At 35.4% G+C, this 17,949-nt stretch overlaps 2 protein-coding genes across 3 annotated transcripts; one reads left to right on the top strand and one right to left on the bottom strand.

Moving 5' to 3' along the window:
• Positions 1–183: 183 nt before the first annotated feature.
• On the top strand, positions 184–4,197 carry LOC120342478 (uncharacterized). Its single transcript, XM_039411317.2, has 4 exons — positions 184–410; positions 1,086–1,240; positions 1,440–1,619; positions 1,767–4,197. Exons 1-4 carry the CDS (start codon positions 298–300, stop codon positions 2,201–2,203), a joined length of 885 nt encoding a protein of 294 aa, XP_039267251.2. The 5' UTR covers positions 184–297; the 3' UTR covers positions 2,204–4,197.
• Positions 4,198–4,370: 173 nt separating this feature from the next.
• LOC120342477 (developmentally-regulated GTP-binding protein 1-like) lies at positions 4,371–11,735 on the bottom strand. Of its 2 annotated transcripts, XM_039411315.2 has the most exons (10): positions 11,541–11,734; positions 10,306–10,429; positions 8,125–8,286; positions 7,721–7,804; positions 7,422–7,591; positions 6,627–6,800; positions 6,076–6,200; positions 5,704–5,826; positions 4,984–5,079; positions 4,371–4,496 (listed from the first exon to the last, which is right to left on the bottom strand). In XM_039411315.2, exons 1-10 carry the CDS (start codon positions 11,577–11,579, stop codon positions 4,490–4,492), a joined length of 1,104 nt encoding a protein of 367 aa, XP_039267249.1. In that variant the 5' UTR covers positions 11,580–11,734; the 3' UTR covers positions 4,371–4,489. The 2 variants fall into 2 exon arrangements, with proteins under 2 accessions (XP_039267249.1, XP_039267250.1); XM_039411316.2 differs by lacking the exon at positions 4,371–4,496 and having other exon boundaries at positions 4,980–5,079; positions 11,541–11,735.
• Positions 11,736–17,949: the final 6,214 nt, after the last annotated feature.

Genomic DNA, 17,949 nt, shown 5'->3' with positions numbered 1-17,949 from the left:
ATAAAATACATCGTGAACAAATGACGACCAATGTGGCAATTGTAAGTTTGTGCCTGATTTAAGTTTTATTTCATCACTTTCATCCTATACAAAAATCATACAAAAACTAAACGAGGCGTGCAAATTTTCCGATTCACCTCACGCATTCCTACACCACTGTTATCTGACACTACGAGCTGAACCGGATGCGAGTCATACGGCAGCAGTTCACGAGTGATGCACATGCTCGTAACAACAACAAAAAAATTCAAACTTACATCTCCTTACAGGTAGATTGATAGGTCGTTTCAATATATAATGGCAGTGGAAGGATTGGATCTGACGGTTTTTACAAACCCCGAAAGAGATGAGATTTTAAAGGTTTTGGAGAGAGATAAGTTAGTGAGACAAATGGATGAAAAGAGAATAAGGTAGTTTTATGATCAATTATTTTCTCCTTAAAATCATTTTCAATTGACTATATCAATACTTTTTTTGCAATGGAGCAGAAAGTAATACTGAATTAGAATGTTTTCAGTTTTAACATATACTGTTTGTCTATTTACTCGCAAGTTCATTCCTATTTGCATGAGCTATTGTAAATGGCGAAGCCTAATCCTTCCTAAGGAATACCAACCAGTGCCGGATCATGCGTTGTAGAGGCCTTAGCACTTAAGACTTCGGTACCCTATATATATATAGGCTGAAACATAGAAACGGCATTGTTCTCCCGGGAATGTTTCTCTTACCTAAAAACATATTTATAGTGGTTTAAAATGATATTTGAAGGATAAGTAAAAATCGTATTATTTCACTCAACACTGAGACACCGTTAAAATTGGCTATGAAAATTTCTGTGGTATCCCTTTCCTTTTTGCCTTAAGAACGTGCTCATTTTGCTCAATAATCTTTCACTTGGAGTCTTTGCAATATCTTTCAGCTCTTATTGTAGGTATTATTTGACACAAGGATTTAACCCACATAAAAAAATTTGCAAGGTTGGTTGGCAGGTAATACTCACGGAAGATAGTTAATAGATAGATAGATGAAGACAATTAATCTGTGCTTCTCTTTATAACGTTAAATAAAAACATTTTTATTTGCAGCATCGCAAAAACTTTGAAAAATACAATCAGCATCGTAAAATTTAAACTTCTATCGGGAGAATGGGTGCGTGAAGCAAAGAAAAATTCTCTGCGGAACCATGGCCAGACAGCAAAATACATACGGAAATCATTTCAAAACTTGCGTCCGACTGGAAGTAAGTTAAAGAAATGTATCAACAGTTTTACAAACCATATTGAATTGTATTGAAATGCATTCAATCTATATCTTCCATCTATTCAAATGACACTAGCAAAGAGAAAGTTATTTTTGACAATGGTAAAAATATCTAAAACCATCGTTCATTTTTTTCGTCAAAACTAGCGATGAAAAGTAATTTCTTCACTCAATTGTAGATTCAAATGCAATTATCGACGAAAGTAAAAAGCCCGAAAAGATTGAGGCGACAGAGTTACGAAACCAGCAGGAAACTGAGCAAAAGTTGCTGCTGAAACGAACGCCTGAACCTAGTTTCACACCGGAAAATAAAAATGATCAAGTACCATATGAGACTATTCTTGGTCACTCACACGAAGGTTAGCTAGGTTACGCTTTGTCATCAGTTTATACACGATGTAATAAATTCCCGCTATAGGGCTAGAGAACTTTAAAATGTGCGTACTAAAAATGTAGGCCTAAATGATGTATTGAATATATATATAGTAATCGGTTAGCTATTATAGTTCAAGAATTGGGAGGAGTTTTCCCGACACAATCAAATCAGCAAACAACGAAGAGATGTACAAAACTGGGACAAGGGAGACCACGATATCGATCTGAGCCAGAGGATAAACCGTCTACTCTTCAAGAAATTCTTGCCACACTCAGCATTACATCCCCGGTTCAGCGAAGAAGGTATCTCTCTACTCCGGGTAGGGTGTGCAAGGAAACAATCAAAATTACGGAAGAAGAAAAATCTATTTTTGATGCTCTCGTTATACGGGATCCAGTTGATGAAACGGCTCCAACTATTTCGAATAACCAGAACTTTTTCACGATTAAGCACAAACACGAAGTTGACATGAACGTTGTTCGAGAAATGGTAAGAAAGGAAACGATTATGACAACAGGTACTGAACCGCCGACGCGAAGAAAAAGAATAGATAATCCAACGTCCTAAAATACAAGTTCAAATTGAGCAGAACTGTCCATATTTTACAAATATTCGATGAATGGGAGCTTCAAGACGTGTGATATATGCTCTTATCCTTTTTACCAGACTCATAGCTCTCATTCCTGTATTCGGTTCTGCCCACACAGCAAACAACGCCTAAACCTACAAAGGTCTGTCAGCGATCGATCCAGAATTCACTATAATCCTCATATACAAAAGATCCTACTTTTTAGTAAAAAAATTTCTATGCATTAATTCATTCCAGCGACAAAGGCGTATGGTTTGTCATCGCACCTACGATCACCCTGCGCGAGGTCAAATCCCGCCAAGTATAATTATGTACGAGGTGGTTGATAGTGGGTGGCGCAAGTACTCGCTGGCCAGTAACGACCTCAGGCCGCGTCGAGTCTGTGCGCCTGAAGCAAATAACTGGGCAGCCATCACTGTATTTCAGGGGTCGACAGAACGGCTCTGGCGATTATATACTTCACGTAAGAGAATTTGTTGTGAGACACGAGTAGACTAAATTATATTATAACCTTACAATTATATAATTCACAATTACTCGTTTGATGAGCCTACAATTTGACTATAATAAAACTTTTTCAAACGAAAATAGAAGTGAACGGGGTGAACGAATCAATGTCAAGACGTATCGAAGTACCAAGACTTTAAAACCAAACGGTTACAATAAAGGATTACGATCGAAACGTTTGATTTTACTTGCTTTTTGTGCAATAATTTTTCTGGTGTACCCCATTTGAATATCAGCGTCCTAGATATATAATAGTCAATGGCATACTCCTACATACAGATCAGTACATATCTATGCTGGGCAGCCATCATCAGACATGGAAATAGATGGTTGTAACCAGTAGTGGGATTCAGCCGGTTCGTACCGGTTCTATAGAACCGTCTCACGGAATTTTATGAGATCAGCGAACTAATTAGCATTACTGGTTACTGCCAATGGGTTTTTGCATCTATTGTGAGACACAAATTTTTGAGACCAAGTAGCTCACTTGTTTTTTTCGAAATGAGAAATGATCGAGTTTACACGTAACAGTTGTGTGTTAATTTTTATAATTGTGGTAATTTTGATTTTATGATTGTTTGCGTGAAAATTGAATTGTTGGGGCATAAGTACAAGTCATGAGACGACTGCTGCTTTTAGTGTGCCTGTTAGCAGTGATGGGATTGAGCGGGTTCGCACCATGACAATAGGATTAAAAAAAAGACAGATAAAGAAATTGATGACAGTTTCTTGAAGACAGTGATGAAAGTTTCTTGTGTTTTAATTTTATAGAATATCAACATTCAAGCATGTGTTTTCAGTAGATTATACACCTTCAGGTTTTTGAGTTAATTATCAACGAGTATATCGCCGGATGAGAATAGAACAGGCCTAAGTCACAATTTTGAGTTTTGAGAAAAACGCAAAAAACAATTTGAAATTTTTTTATTTTCGAATTTCTAGATATTCACACTTAGTAAAGTCCTGAGCTCTGGTTATTTTAATGTGGATGAGAATATCTTTGTAATCAATATTTTTTGGCACTTCAGTTTCAATTCCTTCCTGCTTTTTTCCCCCCATAAAAAACTTTGGCCCATTCTGTTCTCAACAACTTCTGAAATTTTTTGTATGGGATGCAAGGTAAAACAAGGTGACTTAGGCCTAAGTTGCACTAAACAAATTTTTAGGGATGTAAGTTTCGGACATTTTATTTTTGATGTTCATGTCCATCATATTGGAACTTAGGACTATCTTTTTTCAATATTTTGGGGATTTGAGCCATGCTCTACAAGGTGGTTGTCTTGAAATCCTGAATTTCTCAATAATAAAAATTTTAGCTGGACTTAGGCCCATTCTGTTCATAAATATTTTAGGCCTAAGTATTATATTATAATATATACAATATAGACAATCCTCAACATCATCAAAAATTTCCAATACTAAAATTTGGCATAATGATGCTTACTTAACCATTATTTTGAAATGTTAATTAGGATGTAATTGAAAATAATCAGTTTATTTGCTAAAAAATATGACTTTTTGTAACAGATCCGGCTGAAAAATATGACTTTTGTGATGGAACCGGCTGACAACATATTTGAATCCCATCACTGGTTGTAACCATAACTGTGTGACTGCTTTGACTTTTATCATCACATGTTTTTATAAGAGATAATATTTAATTCACTACTGTACAAGTCAAAATGTTATATACAGTACAAATATATTGCTGGAACAATCTTGCGCATCTTTATAACTTGTGGCAGCAGAGAGCATTGTCATACTCTGAAAAAAATGGAGTTTATCAAATAATGATAGCAAGAATAAGAAATAAACAATGACTGAAATCATTGGCAACTTGCTATTTCCATCCGTTGATGACCTAAGTGTCATCTTGTTTCAATTCTTGAGAAAACAGATAAGACCGTTAAAGAGAACTGTATATGATATTGCATAGGTACTTGATGTGATATATTTATGGCCTGAATGTGAATATTAACCAAATTGAAGTTCATATCACTGATACAAATATTGTTCAAAAAATATGATGGAATACATATTGATTACTTCACACTACAATTTCGAAGTACAAAAAAAAGTTATAAAAATCTACAAAATTAATGAATAACTCTAAAAGCAAAATGTGACCATCTTTATAATGTGCAAGCGATATTTTGTACATGATAAGAACTATAATAATACATGTTTCATACTATCAGAAAGAACCAGAAAATCTTGAAGCAATCTTCAGAAAACAAAAATATGAACTTACTTCTTAAGAATTTGTACTACGTCTTCATCATTGAGTACATGTTCTTTTCCAACCTTCTGTGGATTGTGTTTCACGGAGCTACCCCAAACTAGGGCACTGAAATTGGAAATAAAATTATACACCAACTCGTAGAGACTCAGATAATTTTGGATTGTATCAGGCAGTTGAACAAAAATTCGCACTGCAACCAGCTGCAAAATCATGCTTGGGTGCATTGGTCTAGTAATTAAAGCATTAGACTTAACTATGGCAGTACCGTAGGTTTAAATCTCATGTTCTTATCCCATTCTTGCCACCTTATTCAGTTGTAATAAATTAAGTAGGCAATGCTGAAGCGATCATTTCATATCAGTGGCTGCTTATAAATGGTCTTATTAGAGAAAAAGGCATATATATATGTCATAATATAAAAAATCAACTTTGAGATGAGTCGAGGTTAACAAATTATCTATATCTTGATTAAAATTCGAAGACCCAAAGTGATTATAAAATATAAAAATCATGTGCTCATTTACAGGAATTAAATTTGGACATTGTATATTGTAATAACAATACATAATATAATATGGTATATTTATGTAGGCCTACATCACAGTCATAGCATTAATCAAAGGAAATCTAACAGGTGCACCATATAACAACACTGAAAGTCTGAAACCCAGGTTTTAACCAAAAATAATGACTTGATCCACAAATTCAAATGCAATCGTAGTAACTTACTATTTGAATTCTTTTACAAGTGTTTTATGAATTTTCACACAAAGATCTTCAATAGCGCATGCATTTGATGACAAAACAATAGGAGTTTCATAATCTGGTAGTTGACCTTTTGGTTTGGTATATCTGAATATAGTTATTTGAGATACTAAAAATAACTTCATACAAGGTATAGTTAGAGACATCTGAATACTTGTGTATTTCTGTAATTCTGAATATTCTGTTCAATGGACTCAATATATAGTTTTGTTTTGAACACATATGAAAAGTACTTCCAAGTAATGCTATTAGCCCAATCCTTTTATAACAATGTGTTCAATGAAATGAACGGCATACAAGTCCAATCACCTTGAAATAAATACTCCTCATACTTACACTCTCACCAGATGAAGATAACTCCACATCATTTCTAATAAATCATCAAAATTCCATTTATGATGAGCAGATATTGGAATACAATGTGGAACTTTATAAATAATGTCAAGTTCCTCAATTGATATCTGGAATAGTACATAATCAAGTGATAATAAATAAAACACAAGATTCGAATCTGGAATGGTGACTGATAGTGATAAATAACCCAATACTTGTATATAATGGTAATTAGCACAATGGGCTAAAAACAAAGCAAATATATAAATGATTGGAACACAAGAAGATTTGTTGTCAAATTAAAAAGCAATCTGGTTGTCAATTCGCAAAGTATAATCAATTTAAGTCAAATAGCAAATACAATCATCAGAGAAGGTAAATTAACCATATTATATAGGCACCTAAAAAGTCTACAGATTAAGGTTTTTCATACAAGCAAAATGCATTCAACAAAGGTGGTGTCCATTTCTAGATTCGAAACCTAAAAATTGTGATGTGTATAAAACCTTAAAATATGACATAAGCTTATTTGTTTTTTCTGTGGCGAAGAGTACCTGATCAATTTTGTTTAGCAAGTAAATGCAAGGAACATAAACCCTGTTTCCTTCAACCATATCAATAAGATCATCAGATGAAGCATCTTCTCGTAGAATGATATCAGCATTATGAATTTTATATTCTGATAATATGCTTTTTACCAGAGGGCCATCCAATTCACTTTGAGGGACCTGGAAAACGTCAAAAGATGATGGAATTAATTCTGCAGAAAATCCAAAGAAAAATGCCGGTAGTAACTTTGCATTCTAAATATATTGAAAGTGTAGTCACACATCAATCACAGGCTTTACCACAAAAGTAGTCCCCATATGCTCATGGTGATACAGAAAAACTGAATTCAAATATATATGGGAGAAATAGTAGCCCCATTCTCAATATTGAGAACATCAAGTAAAGTTAAGTGAATACCATAATGATAGATACAATCAACTGACTTGGAAAATAGAAAATCAGACAAGTAAAATTGAAAGTAACTCAAGAAAGGGCAGGATTTTCTATACTTATCCAAAGGGAGAGTAAAGTTTATAAGAAAGCTTGATTAATGGCTTTGTCCAGTAGGCTACTACTGCCTATGTCCAATCAGCATTTCTGGTTGTGGTGGTGAAAATAGTTAACCAGTGATTCGTCCCTAATGTCAAGATATTTCATAAACTGTCCTCATAAAAATCTTCCACAGGATTCGAACTTAAAAACTAAAGTGCATTCAGTGATAAGACATGCTTTAATTCGCCACCTTAAATCCATATTCCAAACTATATTATAAACTGTTTTAAATATTAATTAATACATACTAAACATTGCAAGTTGACCCCTCCTTTATCTTTCTTTCTGAAATGCATGTTTGGCGGCCTCTTGTTTAACCTGATGCCAAATCCTTCAAGTTCGTGTTCTATCAATCTTTTGTCACCAAGAGGTTTTAAAACATCAAGTACAATAAATATAAGACTGCATGTTCTTGCCACTATAAAAAAAAAGTAGAAACGATATTGAATACCTGAAACTTTATCAGTAATATTACTTTGAAATTGATAGTATAATAGCTCACTGGGACAAGTAATTATTTAAAAAGTATCAACAACTTGTAATCTACCTGCAATAACTTGTTTTCCTCGACCTTTACCATCCTTGGCTCCTTCAATAATACCAGGAAGATCCAACAGTTGAATCTTGGCTCCTGTGAATTGTAATATACACATTTATTGAGATAATCAACATTTTTTTTAGCAAACGGACTATGACACACATGAAAATGTTATGACTTTATAATGCGCTCTCGTTAATTTATATTATTGCGAAATTTAGGATAATTTAACCAAAAAATTTGAAATATTAAAAAAAAGCGTTCAACAATAAAATAAATTCAAATTTCAATTTTTCCTTGGAACATACAATTATAACAATATATATTTCTGAAGATTGTGGTTACTATTTGGGATGTCACAAATGAAACGAGTGTATATGAAATCAAGAAACAAACATGAAACATTATTCAACCTTTATATCTGACAACTCCAGGGACAGTAGTTAAAGTTGTAAATTCATACGATCCAACTTCTGAATAAACTCCGGCCAGATTACTCAATAAAGTTGATTTTCCAACAGATGGAAAACCAACAAATCCAATTCGTGCATCACCAGTTTTTGCAACATCAAATCCTACATTTAATATGAATAATAAAATATGATCAATGAATACCTCTTCAATATGGATTCTGTTAATTGTTAAAGTGGGAAATAAATTTGGGTCACAATTGCAACCCTACCCTAACCTGTCTTCAAGACAGTAATGACTGCTTTTGTAGCTACATAGTTAATGGCTATCAACATGGAATGGACTATTCAAATCCACAATTATTTGTGGTGAAAGAAAACTTTATCGCACCCAGTCGAGCCTCTAGATCATAGGTTCTCAAAGTGCTCCGTACGGAGCCCCAGGGCTCCGCGAGAGAAACCCAGGGGCTCCGCGAGCTATTGGATTACTTTTCAAAATACTGACTAGTTTTGTAACTGTTCTAATAAGAAGCAATAACAGCTTTGATAAAATCTGACAACGAAATAGCCTCGAAATATGGCAAAGAGGCGGAATTAAAAAATTACATTATTTATAAGCAGGAGCGCAGCCAGGATTCTTAAGAGGGTGGTGGTTCAAAATTGGAATCGGAAATTTCCGCGCAACATTCTTCGCGATTAAAAAAAAACGGATAACGAGATTTCTATTGCGTAAAATATTTAATCCATGACCGATGCGAGCATTTAACGAACAATTGAAATTTATTTTATTGCATTCGGCTCCGTCGGTAGTTTCAGAATGAAAAAAAGGTACATCGCGGAGCGCGCACAATTGATTGCGTGCGGCTCCGTCGGTAGTTTCATAATGGGGGAAAAGGTACGCACGCGCGCACAATTGACTCTTTTTCGATTTCGCAGTTACTACGATGAAAACCTAACATAACACCAATTTTTGTGATTTACAATGTCTATAAATACATTTTCAATCTGAGGTGAGTCTGCTGAAACCAAACCTGTGATCTTCCATTTTAAGTTTTAGTTTTATTATTTTAGAATGCCGCTTTTCAATCAAGAAATTTGAGTTGCGGATTTATCTCTTTATTAATTATTATTTTTAGCATTTCGTAACGATGACTATAATATGGTAACATGTTTTTCACATTGAACTCATAATTCCCCACGAGAACAAAAAAGCGAATAACGTCGTCATTGTGTAACTATACATGTATATATATGCCGAGGGAAATTTTTGATTTAGGGAGAATAAACACCGGCGTAAAGATGTTAAAAGGTTCAAAGACACGCCATGCTGACGAAAAAAATTGGCGATTGTAACAAAATGCAATTGCGCATGTTATTAGCGGCCTTTTAAGTCTTCCAAAAATGTCAAAAGGGAAAAGATTCGACCCCTTATTTATCAATATGTTTGTCAAGTGTCAAATTTACAGCTTTAGTGTATATATAATTTATGTTTCAAATTTAGATTTATGTATGACTTGTATTAACTCTAAGGTTCAGCATTTAAATTAAGTAAAGTACCTTTAACTTGCTCAGGAATATTAATCTGAAAGTAAGAACTTTAACATTTATTTTGGGGCTCCGTGAATAATAGTCAACCTTTCCAAGGGCTCCGCAACACCAAAAGTTTGAGAACCCCTGCTCTAGATCAGTAGTTCACAACCAGGGTTCCAGGCAGCACAGTTCATGGTTTCGAAAAGTTTATATTCAAATCAGAGAATCTATATTTGGTTTTCAAATATATTCATATATCCTACATATTAGGTTTACCGCTATTATTAAAGTTGCAATTTAAGGATTACACAAGGGTTTCTCAAGTCTCTGGAATGATTCAGTTGGGTTCCACTCCACCAAAACCATTGAAAACCACTGATATAGGTTATTGATCACGTACATATGTGTTTGTAATATACACGAACCAATGATTATTAACAACCATGACCGCCCATCCTCTTTCTGCTTTTTCGAATAATCCAGAGGTTGAAATCAAGTTGATTTTCACTTTTACTAAAAATATACATAACTCTTTCAGTAATCATCAAGACCCTTTGAATCTTATTTCAGTTTTTATGAAATTCTATTAGAGGCGACTTTCGAAATTACATTTATATCACGTTAGGTCAGTAGGTTGCTTATGAATGAAATTACCTTCCCCTGTTCCTCCTCCACTTCCTCCTTTTGGTGTGATTAACTCTCTTCGAAGCTTTGCGAGTTTGGCCTTGAGAAGTCCAAGATGCCCAGCAGTTGCCTTGTTCTTCTGTGTTCTTGCCATCTAGCAATGTAAAAACAGAGGCTATTGCAGTATTAAAAAACAATCTTGATTGTCTGTATGTACTGATGTTTTAAACATGCCTAAGAATTGATTGCATAGCAGTATATGGGCCATACTCAGCAACTGTTGAATTTCATCCATTTTTTCAAAAGTGTAGGGAAAGTAATTGTTTTGTATTTTTTATATCTAAGGACACTTGAATTTTATTGGACTGCGTTCATTTCACCGCAAAAGTCAGAATTTCCCTCAGGTTTTTGATGATTTACACAAAGTGGCCTGAAATGTAGAAATTTTGATATAATCGACATGTTTTGTGATGACTCATAACACGAAGCGTTTAATTATCTGGTAGGCCTACAGTTATTTCATTTCAAATAGACGTACTGAACTTAAGTTGATAAGACTTAAGAGTTTGCAGTGCTGTAGGTCATGTTTTCTCCTATTTAAAGATTTATTACCAAAATTTTAAGAGATGTTAGAGGCTGCGGTTCCGGAGTGAAAAAATGTCCCGTAGAGCACATTACCAGCATGGATCTACAGTGTTACATTAAGTAACTTTAGCATCACATATAGCAGTAGACGCGTCCTTCAACTACTGAACTACTGCAACAGAAAATATTATGGGCTCCGGCTGTACTATCGCAACAATTTACAACACAACGAAGCATTAACGCAGGGTGGACTTGCCGCCCTGTAGTGTCACGCTATATTTTACTATATATTTTACATCCACTAAGTTCTAATTCTTGTGTGTCTTGCCGCCCTGTAGTGTCACGCTATATTTTACTATATATTTTATATCCACTAAGTTCTAAGTCTTGTGTGTAACTTTTGTGCAATTTTGTTGAAACCCCATAAAACAACTGATAGGACAATGACACAAAACATGTGGGTGGTGCAGCCCCCTGCGTGTAGTTTCGTACCTCAGGTACTTCTAGTGGGCGTAGCATAACATGGGGGTTCTGGGGTTAGGATTGACATCGTTACACCCACTATGCGCCAGATGCACCGGTACCGCACTTGGGGTACGAAACTACACGAAATTTCAATTTCTTCTGGACGTTTTAGGTTTTCATACATACATTTCATACATACTGGAATACTCACTCACCTCCGACTCTATATCTGCAATTTTTTGTAGGATAGACATTATCTATACGGATGACGCAAGCGATGCAAAAATTAAGTAAAAACGGAAGTTCTGAAGTTTTCAGTATTGGTGGAAAAATAAATTACTGATTACGAAGCCCGGCTCGCATGGAAGAGAAGTAACACACCAACCTAGCCTTTGAACCTAGCATGTGTGGCACTGTGGCACCACACCATTCTCGAGAACAAAGCACGCCGCGGTATCTGCCACTACAAATTTTCAGGTGCCTCAAAATGGTATCTGGGCGTCACGAGCTGCAATTTCAACTTATTTTTTATATCCACTCTATGCTTTATTCGACTCAAAGTGAATTAGGGCTTTTGAATATTGGTTGTTAATATTGTTGTATAAACCGCGGTAAGGTAATCTTTAACCTGCTTTTAAATTTTCCGTAGTCAAGTAGCTCGGCGGTTGCCGGGTGTCGCTGCTCGATAACCATTCCTGGTTCCCCGCGACTTCCCTTCCCCAGTAAAAATGTGTTTTCAGTTTCGTATTTTGTTAATTTCGTATGTTATTTTTTTACTGAATGGGAAAAAATAAACTTGACTATGACTATGACATGGTGCTAGCTCATCAGGATTTAAGGATAGCATTTTTCATATATATACATACGAACAAACATGGTTATAAAAAACGTCTTTTCTCGCTACCAAAACTACATTGCTAAAACATGAAATCAAATACTCATAATAATTGGCACTTCATCAAAGAAAATCAAATTACCATCACATATTATAGTGGATAACGGCAAATTGATAAATTGAATGAAAGTAAAGATGCCGGTAGCAATGAAATACCTGTAAAAAATTCGAAATTGCCAAATTTGTTTTGTCACCTATTTTTTCCCAATTTTTAATCAAATTTTCCATGCAAGTGTGTACCCAGAGATTTAAATAATAGCAAAGGTGGTGCCACTTCATAAAAATGATTAGACGGCTTAAGATAACATACCTATTATTTCGTCTCTCGTCCGGTTACCATTCCATGTCGAGTATGGGATTAGTTAGTTATTTGTTTTCGGAAGTATGGGCTTGATGGTGGAGGAAGCCGTAACCGACCAGCGGTTACGTGAACCACCCCACGGCGGCGAAAAGTCTAACATTCATCTCGCACTAACCCTCCCCGTATGGGATACGAAACTGCGAACCCACGCAGAGTAATCAGAGGTACGGTGGCGTGCGTATTCCTAACGCTTGGCACGATGAGTCACAGCGACGCGCCTATTTCTTCACTGTCGAAAGTTGTGAAAATGTATGAGGATATTTTATATAGTCGAATCAAAGTTTTTTATTTTGAGAAAAACAGCGCTTTAAATCTGTCCCAGTTTGGTTTAAAAAACAGTTATTCAATTGAACTACGGGTAGGTATATCTAAGCTTAAGGAAATGATATTGAATAACAGTGCAAACAACGAGATCACCTGCGCAATTTGTTTGGACATTGAGGAAACATTTGATACGATTAACCACTTAATCTTTCTTAATAAATTACGCCATTACAGTGTTAAAGCTTAAAGGGCATACACTTAATCTCATGGCGTCATATGTGCGTGGTCGTCAGCAATATGTTCAGAATGCGAATATGTATCTGAAATGGGCATCATCAAATGCGGAGTTCTACATGGCTCCACAATTGGCCCTCTGCTATTTTTATGTTATACGAATGATTTTCCAGCTGCATATACTTTCTGTTCATCGCTATTTGAAGATGATACTGTCCTGTTGAAGTCCGCCTCATCTTTGTACGAACTTAAAATTGAAAATATAACGTTTGACTGAGAAATGAAAAATAAAAAAAACTCCATGTTTAGCTGATTATCCAAACAAATGTTCGTTCAATCGATTTTAATGCATAAACTGCCACAAAATCTAGTACTGCAAAAATATATTTTTCCGATCTGACCTTTGCTGTTACATTTCATATTGAGTTTTGGTCATGCTGTGGGTCAGATATGTGCCGGTATATTGGCACATCGTTCGTTTTGGTAATACATGCATTGCATTAGTAATTTTACCGACCGACATTTCTAAACTTATTTGAAAATATCGTCTGTTTTTATCCTTTATACTTAAAAATTCGGCATTTCCCGATTTCCGAAAAATCGGTAAAACATCGGCAAAATTTGTATCGATACATCTCAAGAACTTGCACATAACTTGTATAATAGGATAAAATGGAAGGCGCCAGAAGTCGACCGGAAGTAGTAGAGTGAATCAGACCACGCCGTAAATTCGAATGGTGAGCTGTTTAATTCATCCATGCAACTGTGCTTAGTCATACGTAACAAGAATCGATGTATGAGTGCTAGATAGATTGAGGTTATACAATAAACAGAACATGACACTAGAAACAAGGTTTAAAGAGGAAGTGCTGTCCAGAGTGCAATCTATGATAGATATACGAAATTACAATGCACTATTGAAGTCAGCGGATAATGGCCGTGAGTGAAGACCACACGGGACATAGAAAGAGAGTAGAGACGTGTGTGGTTAGTATGGTAATAACAAGAGAAACGTTTTGGGTTAATACTGGAAAAATCAGTAAACTATTTAACTATTGGTCATTCTGATAGTATAGGGAACGTTATTTTATATATTAGCATTTCCTCATACCCTCCTTTTTTCCGGTACGTCTTAGTTAGGTAAACTATTTCAGCATATTTAAAGTATAACTATAAGGGATGTGCATTTCGCCGTTGCTGTCGACAGTGACCTTTCGTAGCGTGCTTACTCATCAGTGACCTTTGCTGAGTAAAATATTTTAACGTGTGCGACGTTAGCTATTCTTTGGAAAATAAATTGATGGATTGTCACTGTTGTAGGCTATTACTACCTTAGCTATGAATACATAACACACTCTTAGAAGTTACCCATAATCACGATTTTAAAGGTAATACAAATTTGAACATCGAGACAACCTTTAGCGAGCGTTAAATCACTGCAATGATGCAGATCTTTTCAATTTGACATCTTTTATTTCTATTGACGATCAGTCGCGCAATGTTTTAAAACGTTTTATTTACCGCTAAGTTCTTGATTTACCACAACTGTAGTTTGTAGTAGGTGATTGTCACCTATGCACTTGCATACTATTGCACCATTGAATTTTTTTTTTGTTTCACGGATATTTGAACCCATACAAACCCTAACTCGTGGGTTTTAGCACCCGCACATAGATTGAACCCGCGGATATACACGAGGGTTCGAATGTACGTGGGCTCAAATGTACGGTCACCTATTGTCACTAATAATGTTTTATTGATTAGTTAATATGTTTATTTTGTATAACTAACCCAATCATATATATATACGATTATGTATTGTATACATTCGTATGTGAAGTAGGGGGATTTCAGAGAGCATCAACTTCAACACAGTGCATATGACTAAAAAGAGATCATGATACAGTGATGTCTAATTGAAAAAGGATCAGAGCACAGAGGTAGTTTAAAGTCACGTATAGCATTGAACACGGATCGAACGTATGTTTGGTCCACTCACGGGAATCACAGCTATTTCCTTTAATGTAGGCAAGCTTGCTACTAGTTTTCGATAGTCATTAACTATAGGTTCAGTTACAATCAGTACTATTAGATTATATCGTAAGAAGCAAGTAAAATGAATTTGGTGTTTAATGACTGGATACAAAATGAACCTCCGTTTTGTCATTTTATATTCTAAAAATAAAGATGTTTTATGGCATATCGTTTTCAAAGAAAACTTGGCTGTCCGTATATCAAACTCGTTTTAAAAAGATAGAGTTACGACAGAGGAGATACTTTGTTTTGAATGGAAACTGTATGTTAGACAGAGACCATTTAGGAAGTGTGGTGTTGTGTAAGAGGTGTTCGTTTCCTGTAGCTGTATAAATTCAAAACAATTCAAGTTTTACCGTTTTACGTCAACTTATATATATGGATATAATACAATGGTTATAATCTAATATAATTGTTCAATGTTTCAAAGATCTTTCGTCTTTCGTTTTAGGTGGCACTGACGAGGTGGGGGAAAATTAAATACTGTTATTAACTACATCAAAGTAGCATTACCAGGCGCAGATAGTCGTTGATGCTTCGAAAATGTGAATATATTTGCTTTTTGTACCGCAGATATCACTGTCTCAATACATTTTACAACTGTATTTGAATAGTCGAATATAGACTAGCGAAAAGTGCAAGTTGTTGCGATTGTGTATACAATATGATTTGAAGCGGGGCTTATTTAATCATGATACCGGCATACCATTCGGTATTGGGTTCTTCTGGTGTGGCTTCAAGTAATTAGATATTGAAAAATATCTGATGCCGTGTGATAATTACTGTGTGGGAGGCGTTCTTCCGCACCACATTGCACTGATTTTTGACGATAAATGCATGAATGGCGCGTAATGAAGGAAAGACATTTGTTTATGTTGTGCTTATGTCGCAATACGAATATAGCGTTGTATTGGCTAGGTCGTGCTTGGATTACGCATTATATCGTTTCAGAGTATTAGTAATATATATGCATGCTGACATGGCAAGAGGCCGTAGAACTTGTTAGAGTGAAACGTGAGGTTCTATGCACTCCATAGAATAAAATACTACCCAGCAAAACAAAGGAGTCAGGAAGGACGTGCGTCAGGTGCGAAGATCGCAATTGACAATAACTAGCTAAAAGAAATACCAGCGGATTTTTGATACTAAAATCTCGCACGGATATCAAATTAGGATTTGCGGAAATCCGACGTTTCGAATCTACGCTAACTAATATATATATTAGATATCAAGTGAACTTTAGGTTCGTATTATCACCACTGCGAAATTAAATTAAAAGTGTCATAGTTTACAGGACAAGAGCTATGCTTAGTATGCCGTCTTCGCTAGTTTGTACATTGTTTCGTCATCGTCGGCGATACAGTTTAGCAAATGCAATGCACGCGCTACTCTGCCCTTTTATTGTATGCGATTTGTTACATCATGGTCTCTTCTGGTAAACGTCGTCATACTATATGAGGTGGCGTTCTATTGCGTTGCTTTTAAACAGTTACTGAGAAAATGATCCTTGTAAATTACTCTAAGACGGCCCGAATCTTTGTGATAAATGCTAAATGCACGTATGTTATGTATTTAATTCATATTATACTTCATGTTACTATACATTGGGTTTTACCCAACGCACATTGATTTGCTATACAGTATACAGTAGCCTACTTCAAATGTAACCGGTATTCTTGGTCTTAGACGCCGGCATATATCTGTGAAGAATCTGTAAATCAACAACGATTTGAAGACTACGGTCCAATTTCACCTGGCACGCAAAATAGGTGGTATTTGAAACGATATCAGCAGAATTACGCAGTTATACTCATATACTAGCTCATATATACGTGGAAATAGTTTGTATGTTAATTTAAATCCTAGCATAAATGAAAATGCTGATTTGCAAAGATATAAATCTGGAAATACCGTTCTTTGAATAGCATAAAACAAATTGTCTATAAGTTTCGCACCAAGTGTCACCGCATACCGATAGGGCCCACAAATGGTGACTCACGTGTCACTTACCACTGTGAACTGCAAGTCAGCCTTACAGTACCGTATCTTATTTTTGTTTTGGCCGGGCATACTACAGAACAACGAGTATGATACCGTTAAAATACAAACGTTAGTGATCACAGTCTTGGCACAATTTAACGAAAAAGTTGAAATCGTTTAACCAATTGGGGTCGTTTATATCTATGTGGTCTACAAACTGTAAAAGTACACGTATATTTTAATATATTTCAATAGATGAGTGATAGCGAATCAAGATGGCACCAAAATATTTTCTATTCTCAATATAATAAAAATCACGAAATATTCTATAATAATCTGTTCATTATAAGTGCCATCAGATGATGGTTTAGCATTATATTATTATCTTGTGTCCGCATCTGGGATGTGACTCAGTTTCCAGGGCTCAGGCATGATCATGTTCCTGCCAAAGATTCAACATGCATAGCGTGTCAAACGTGGCAAACGAACGTGAGAAACATGCTAAACACATGTCGTCCGAGAACTACCACAACATGCCACTATACATACTAATTTTAGAAAAAATTTATTTAGATCTTTTATTTATGTCATATTCTACTCAGAATTATTTTAGCATATTCGTGATGAATACAGATTTGCCCGGCGACACACGTTTACTACAGTTTGAACCTCGACTGTAGATTTCGTATGTTATGAATAGGGAATCAATTTTTAAAAGATATTGCATGCTCGACGATTACTAACTAGTCTAGAAGACGAGAGAAACAGGACAGTTTCATGATACCATACAATATAATGCAGTAGTACCAGAAGCCATACTATGTATACAAACACATTCAAACCCAGTATATTCACA

This window comes from Styela clava, chromosome 3 (genome assembly GCF_964204865.1).
Source record: "Styela clava chromosome 3, kaStyClav1.hap1.2, whole genome shotgun sequence".
Lineage (NCBI taxonomy): Eukaryota > Metazoa > Chordata > Ascidiacea > Stolidobranchia > Styelidae > Styela > Styela clava.
Note: the sequence above shows the minus strand (reverse complement) of the source record. Positions and strands in the feature narration are given on the sequence as shown.

Coding starts and splice junctions, on each gene's coding strand:
- LOC120342478 (XM_039411317.2), top strand. CDS start 298: ATGGCAGTGGAAGGATTGGATCTGACGGTTTTTACAAACCCCGAAAGA. Junction 411..1,085: donor ATGGATGAAAAGAGAATAAG/GTAGTTTTATGA, acceptor TTTTATTTGCAG/CATCGCAAAAACTTTGAAAA. Junction 1,620..1,766: donor TCTTGGTCACTCACACGAAG/GTTAGCTAGGTT, acceptor TAGCTATTATAG/TTCAAGAATTGGGAGGAGTT.
- LOC120342477 (XM_039411315.2), bottom strand. CDS start 11,579: ATGTCTATCCTACAAAAAATTGCAGATATAGAGTCGGAG. Junction 10,430..11,540: donor TTGCAGATATAGAGTCGGAG/GTGAGTGAGTAT, acceptor TTACATTGCTAG/ATGGCAAGAACACAGAAGAA. Junction 8,287..10,305: donor TGGAGGAGGAACAGGGGAAG/GTAATTTCATTC, acceptor TATTAAATGTAG/GATTTGATGTTGCAAAAACT.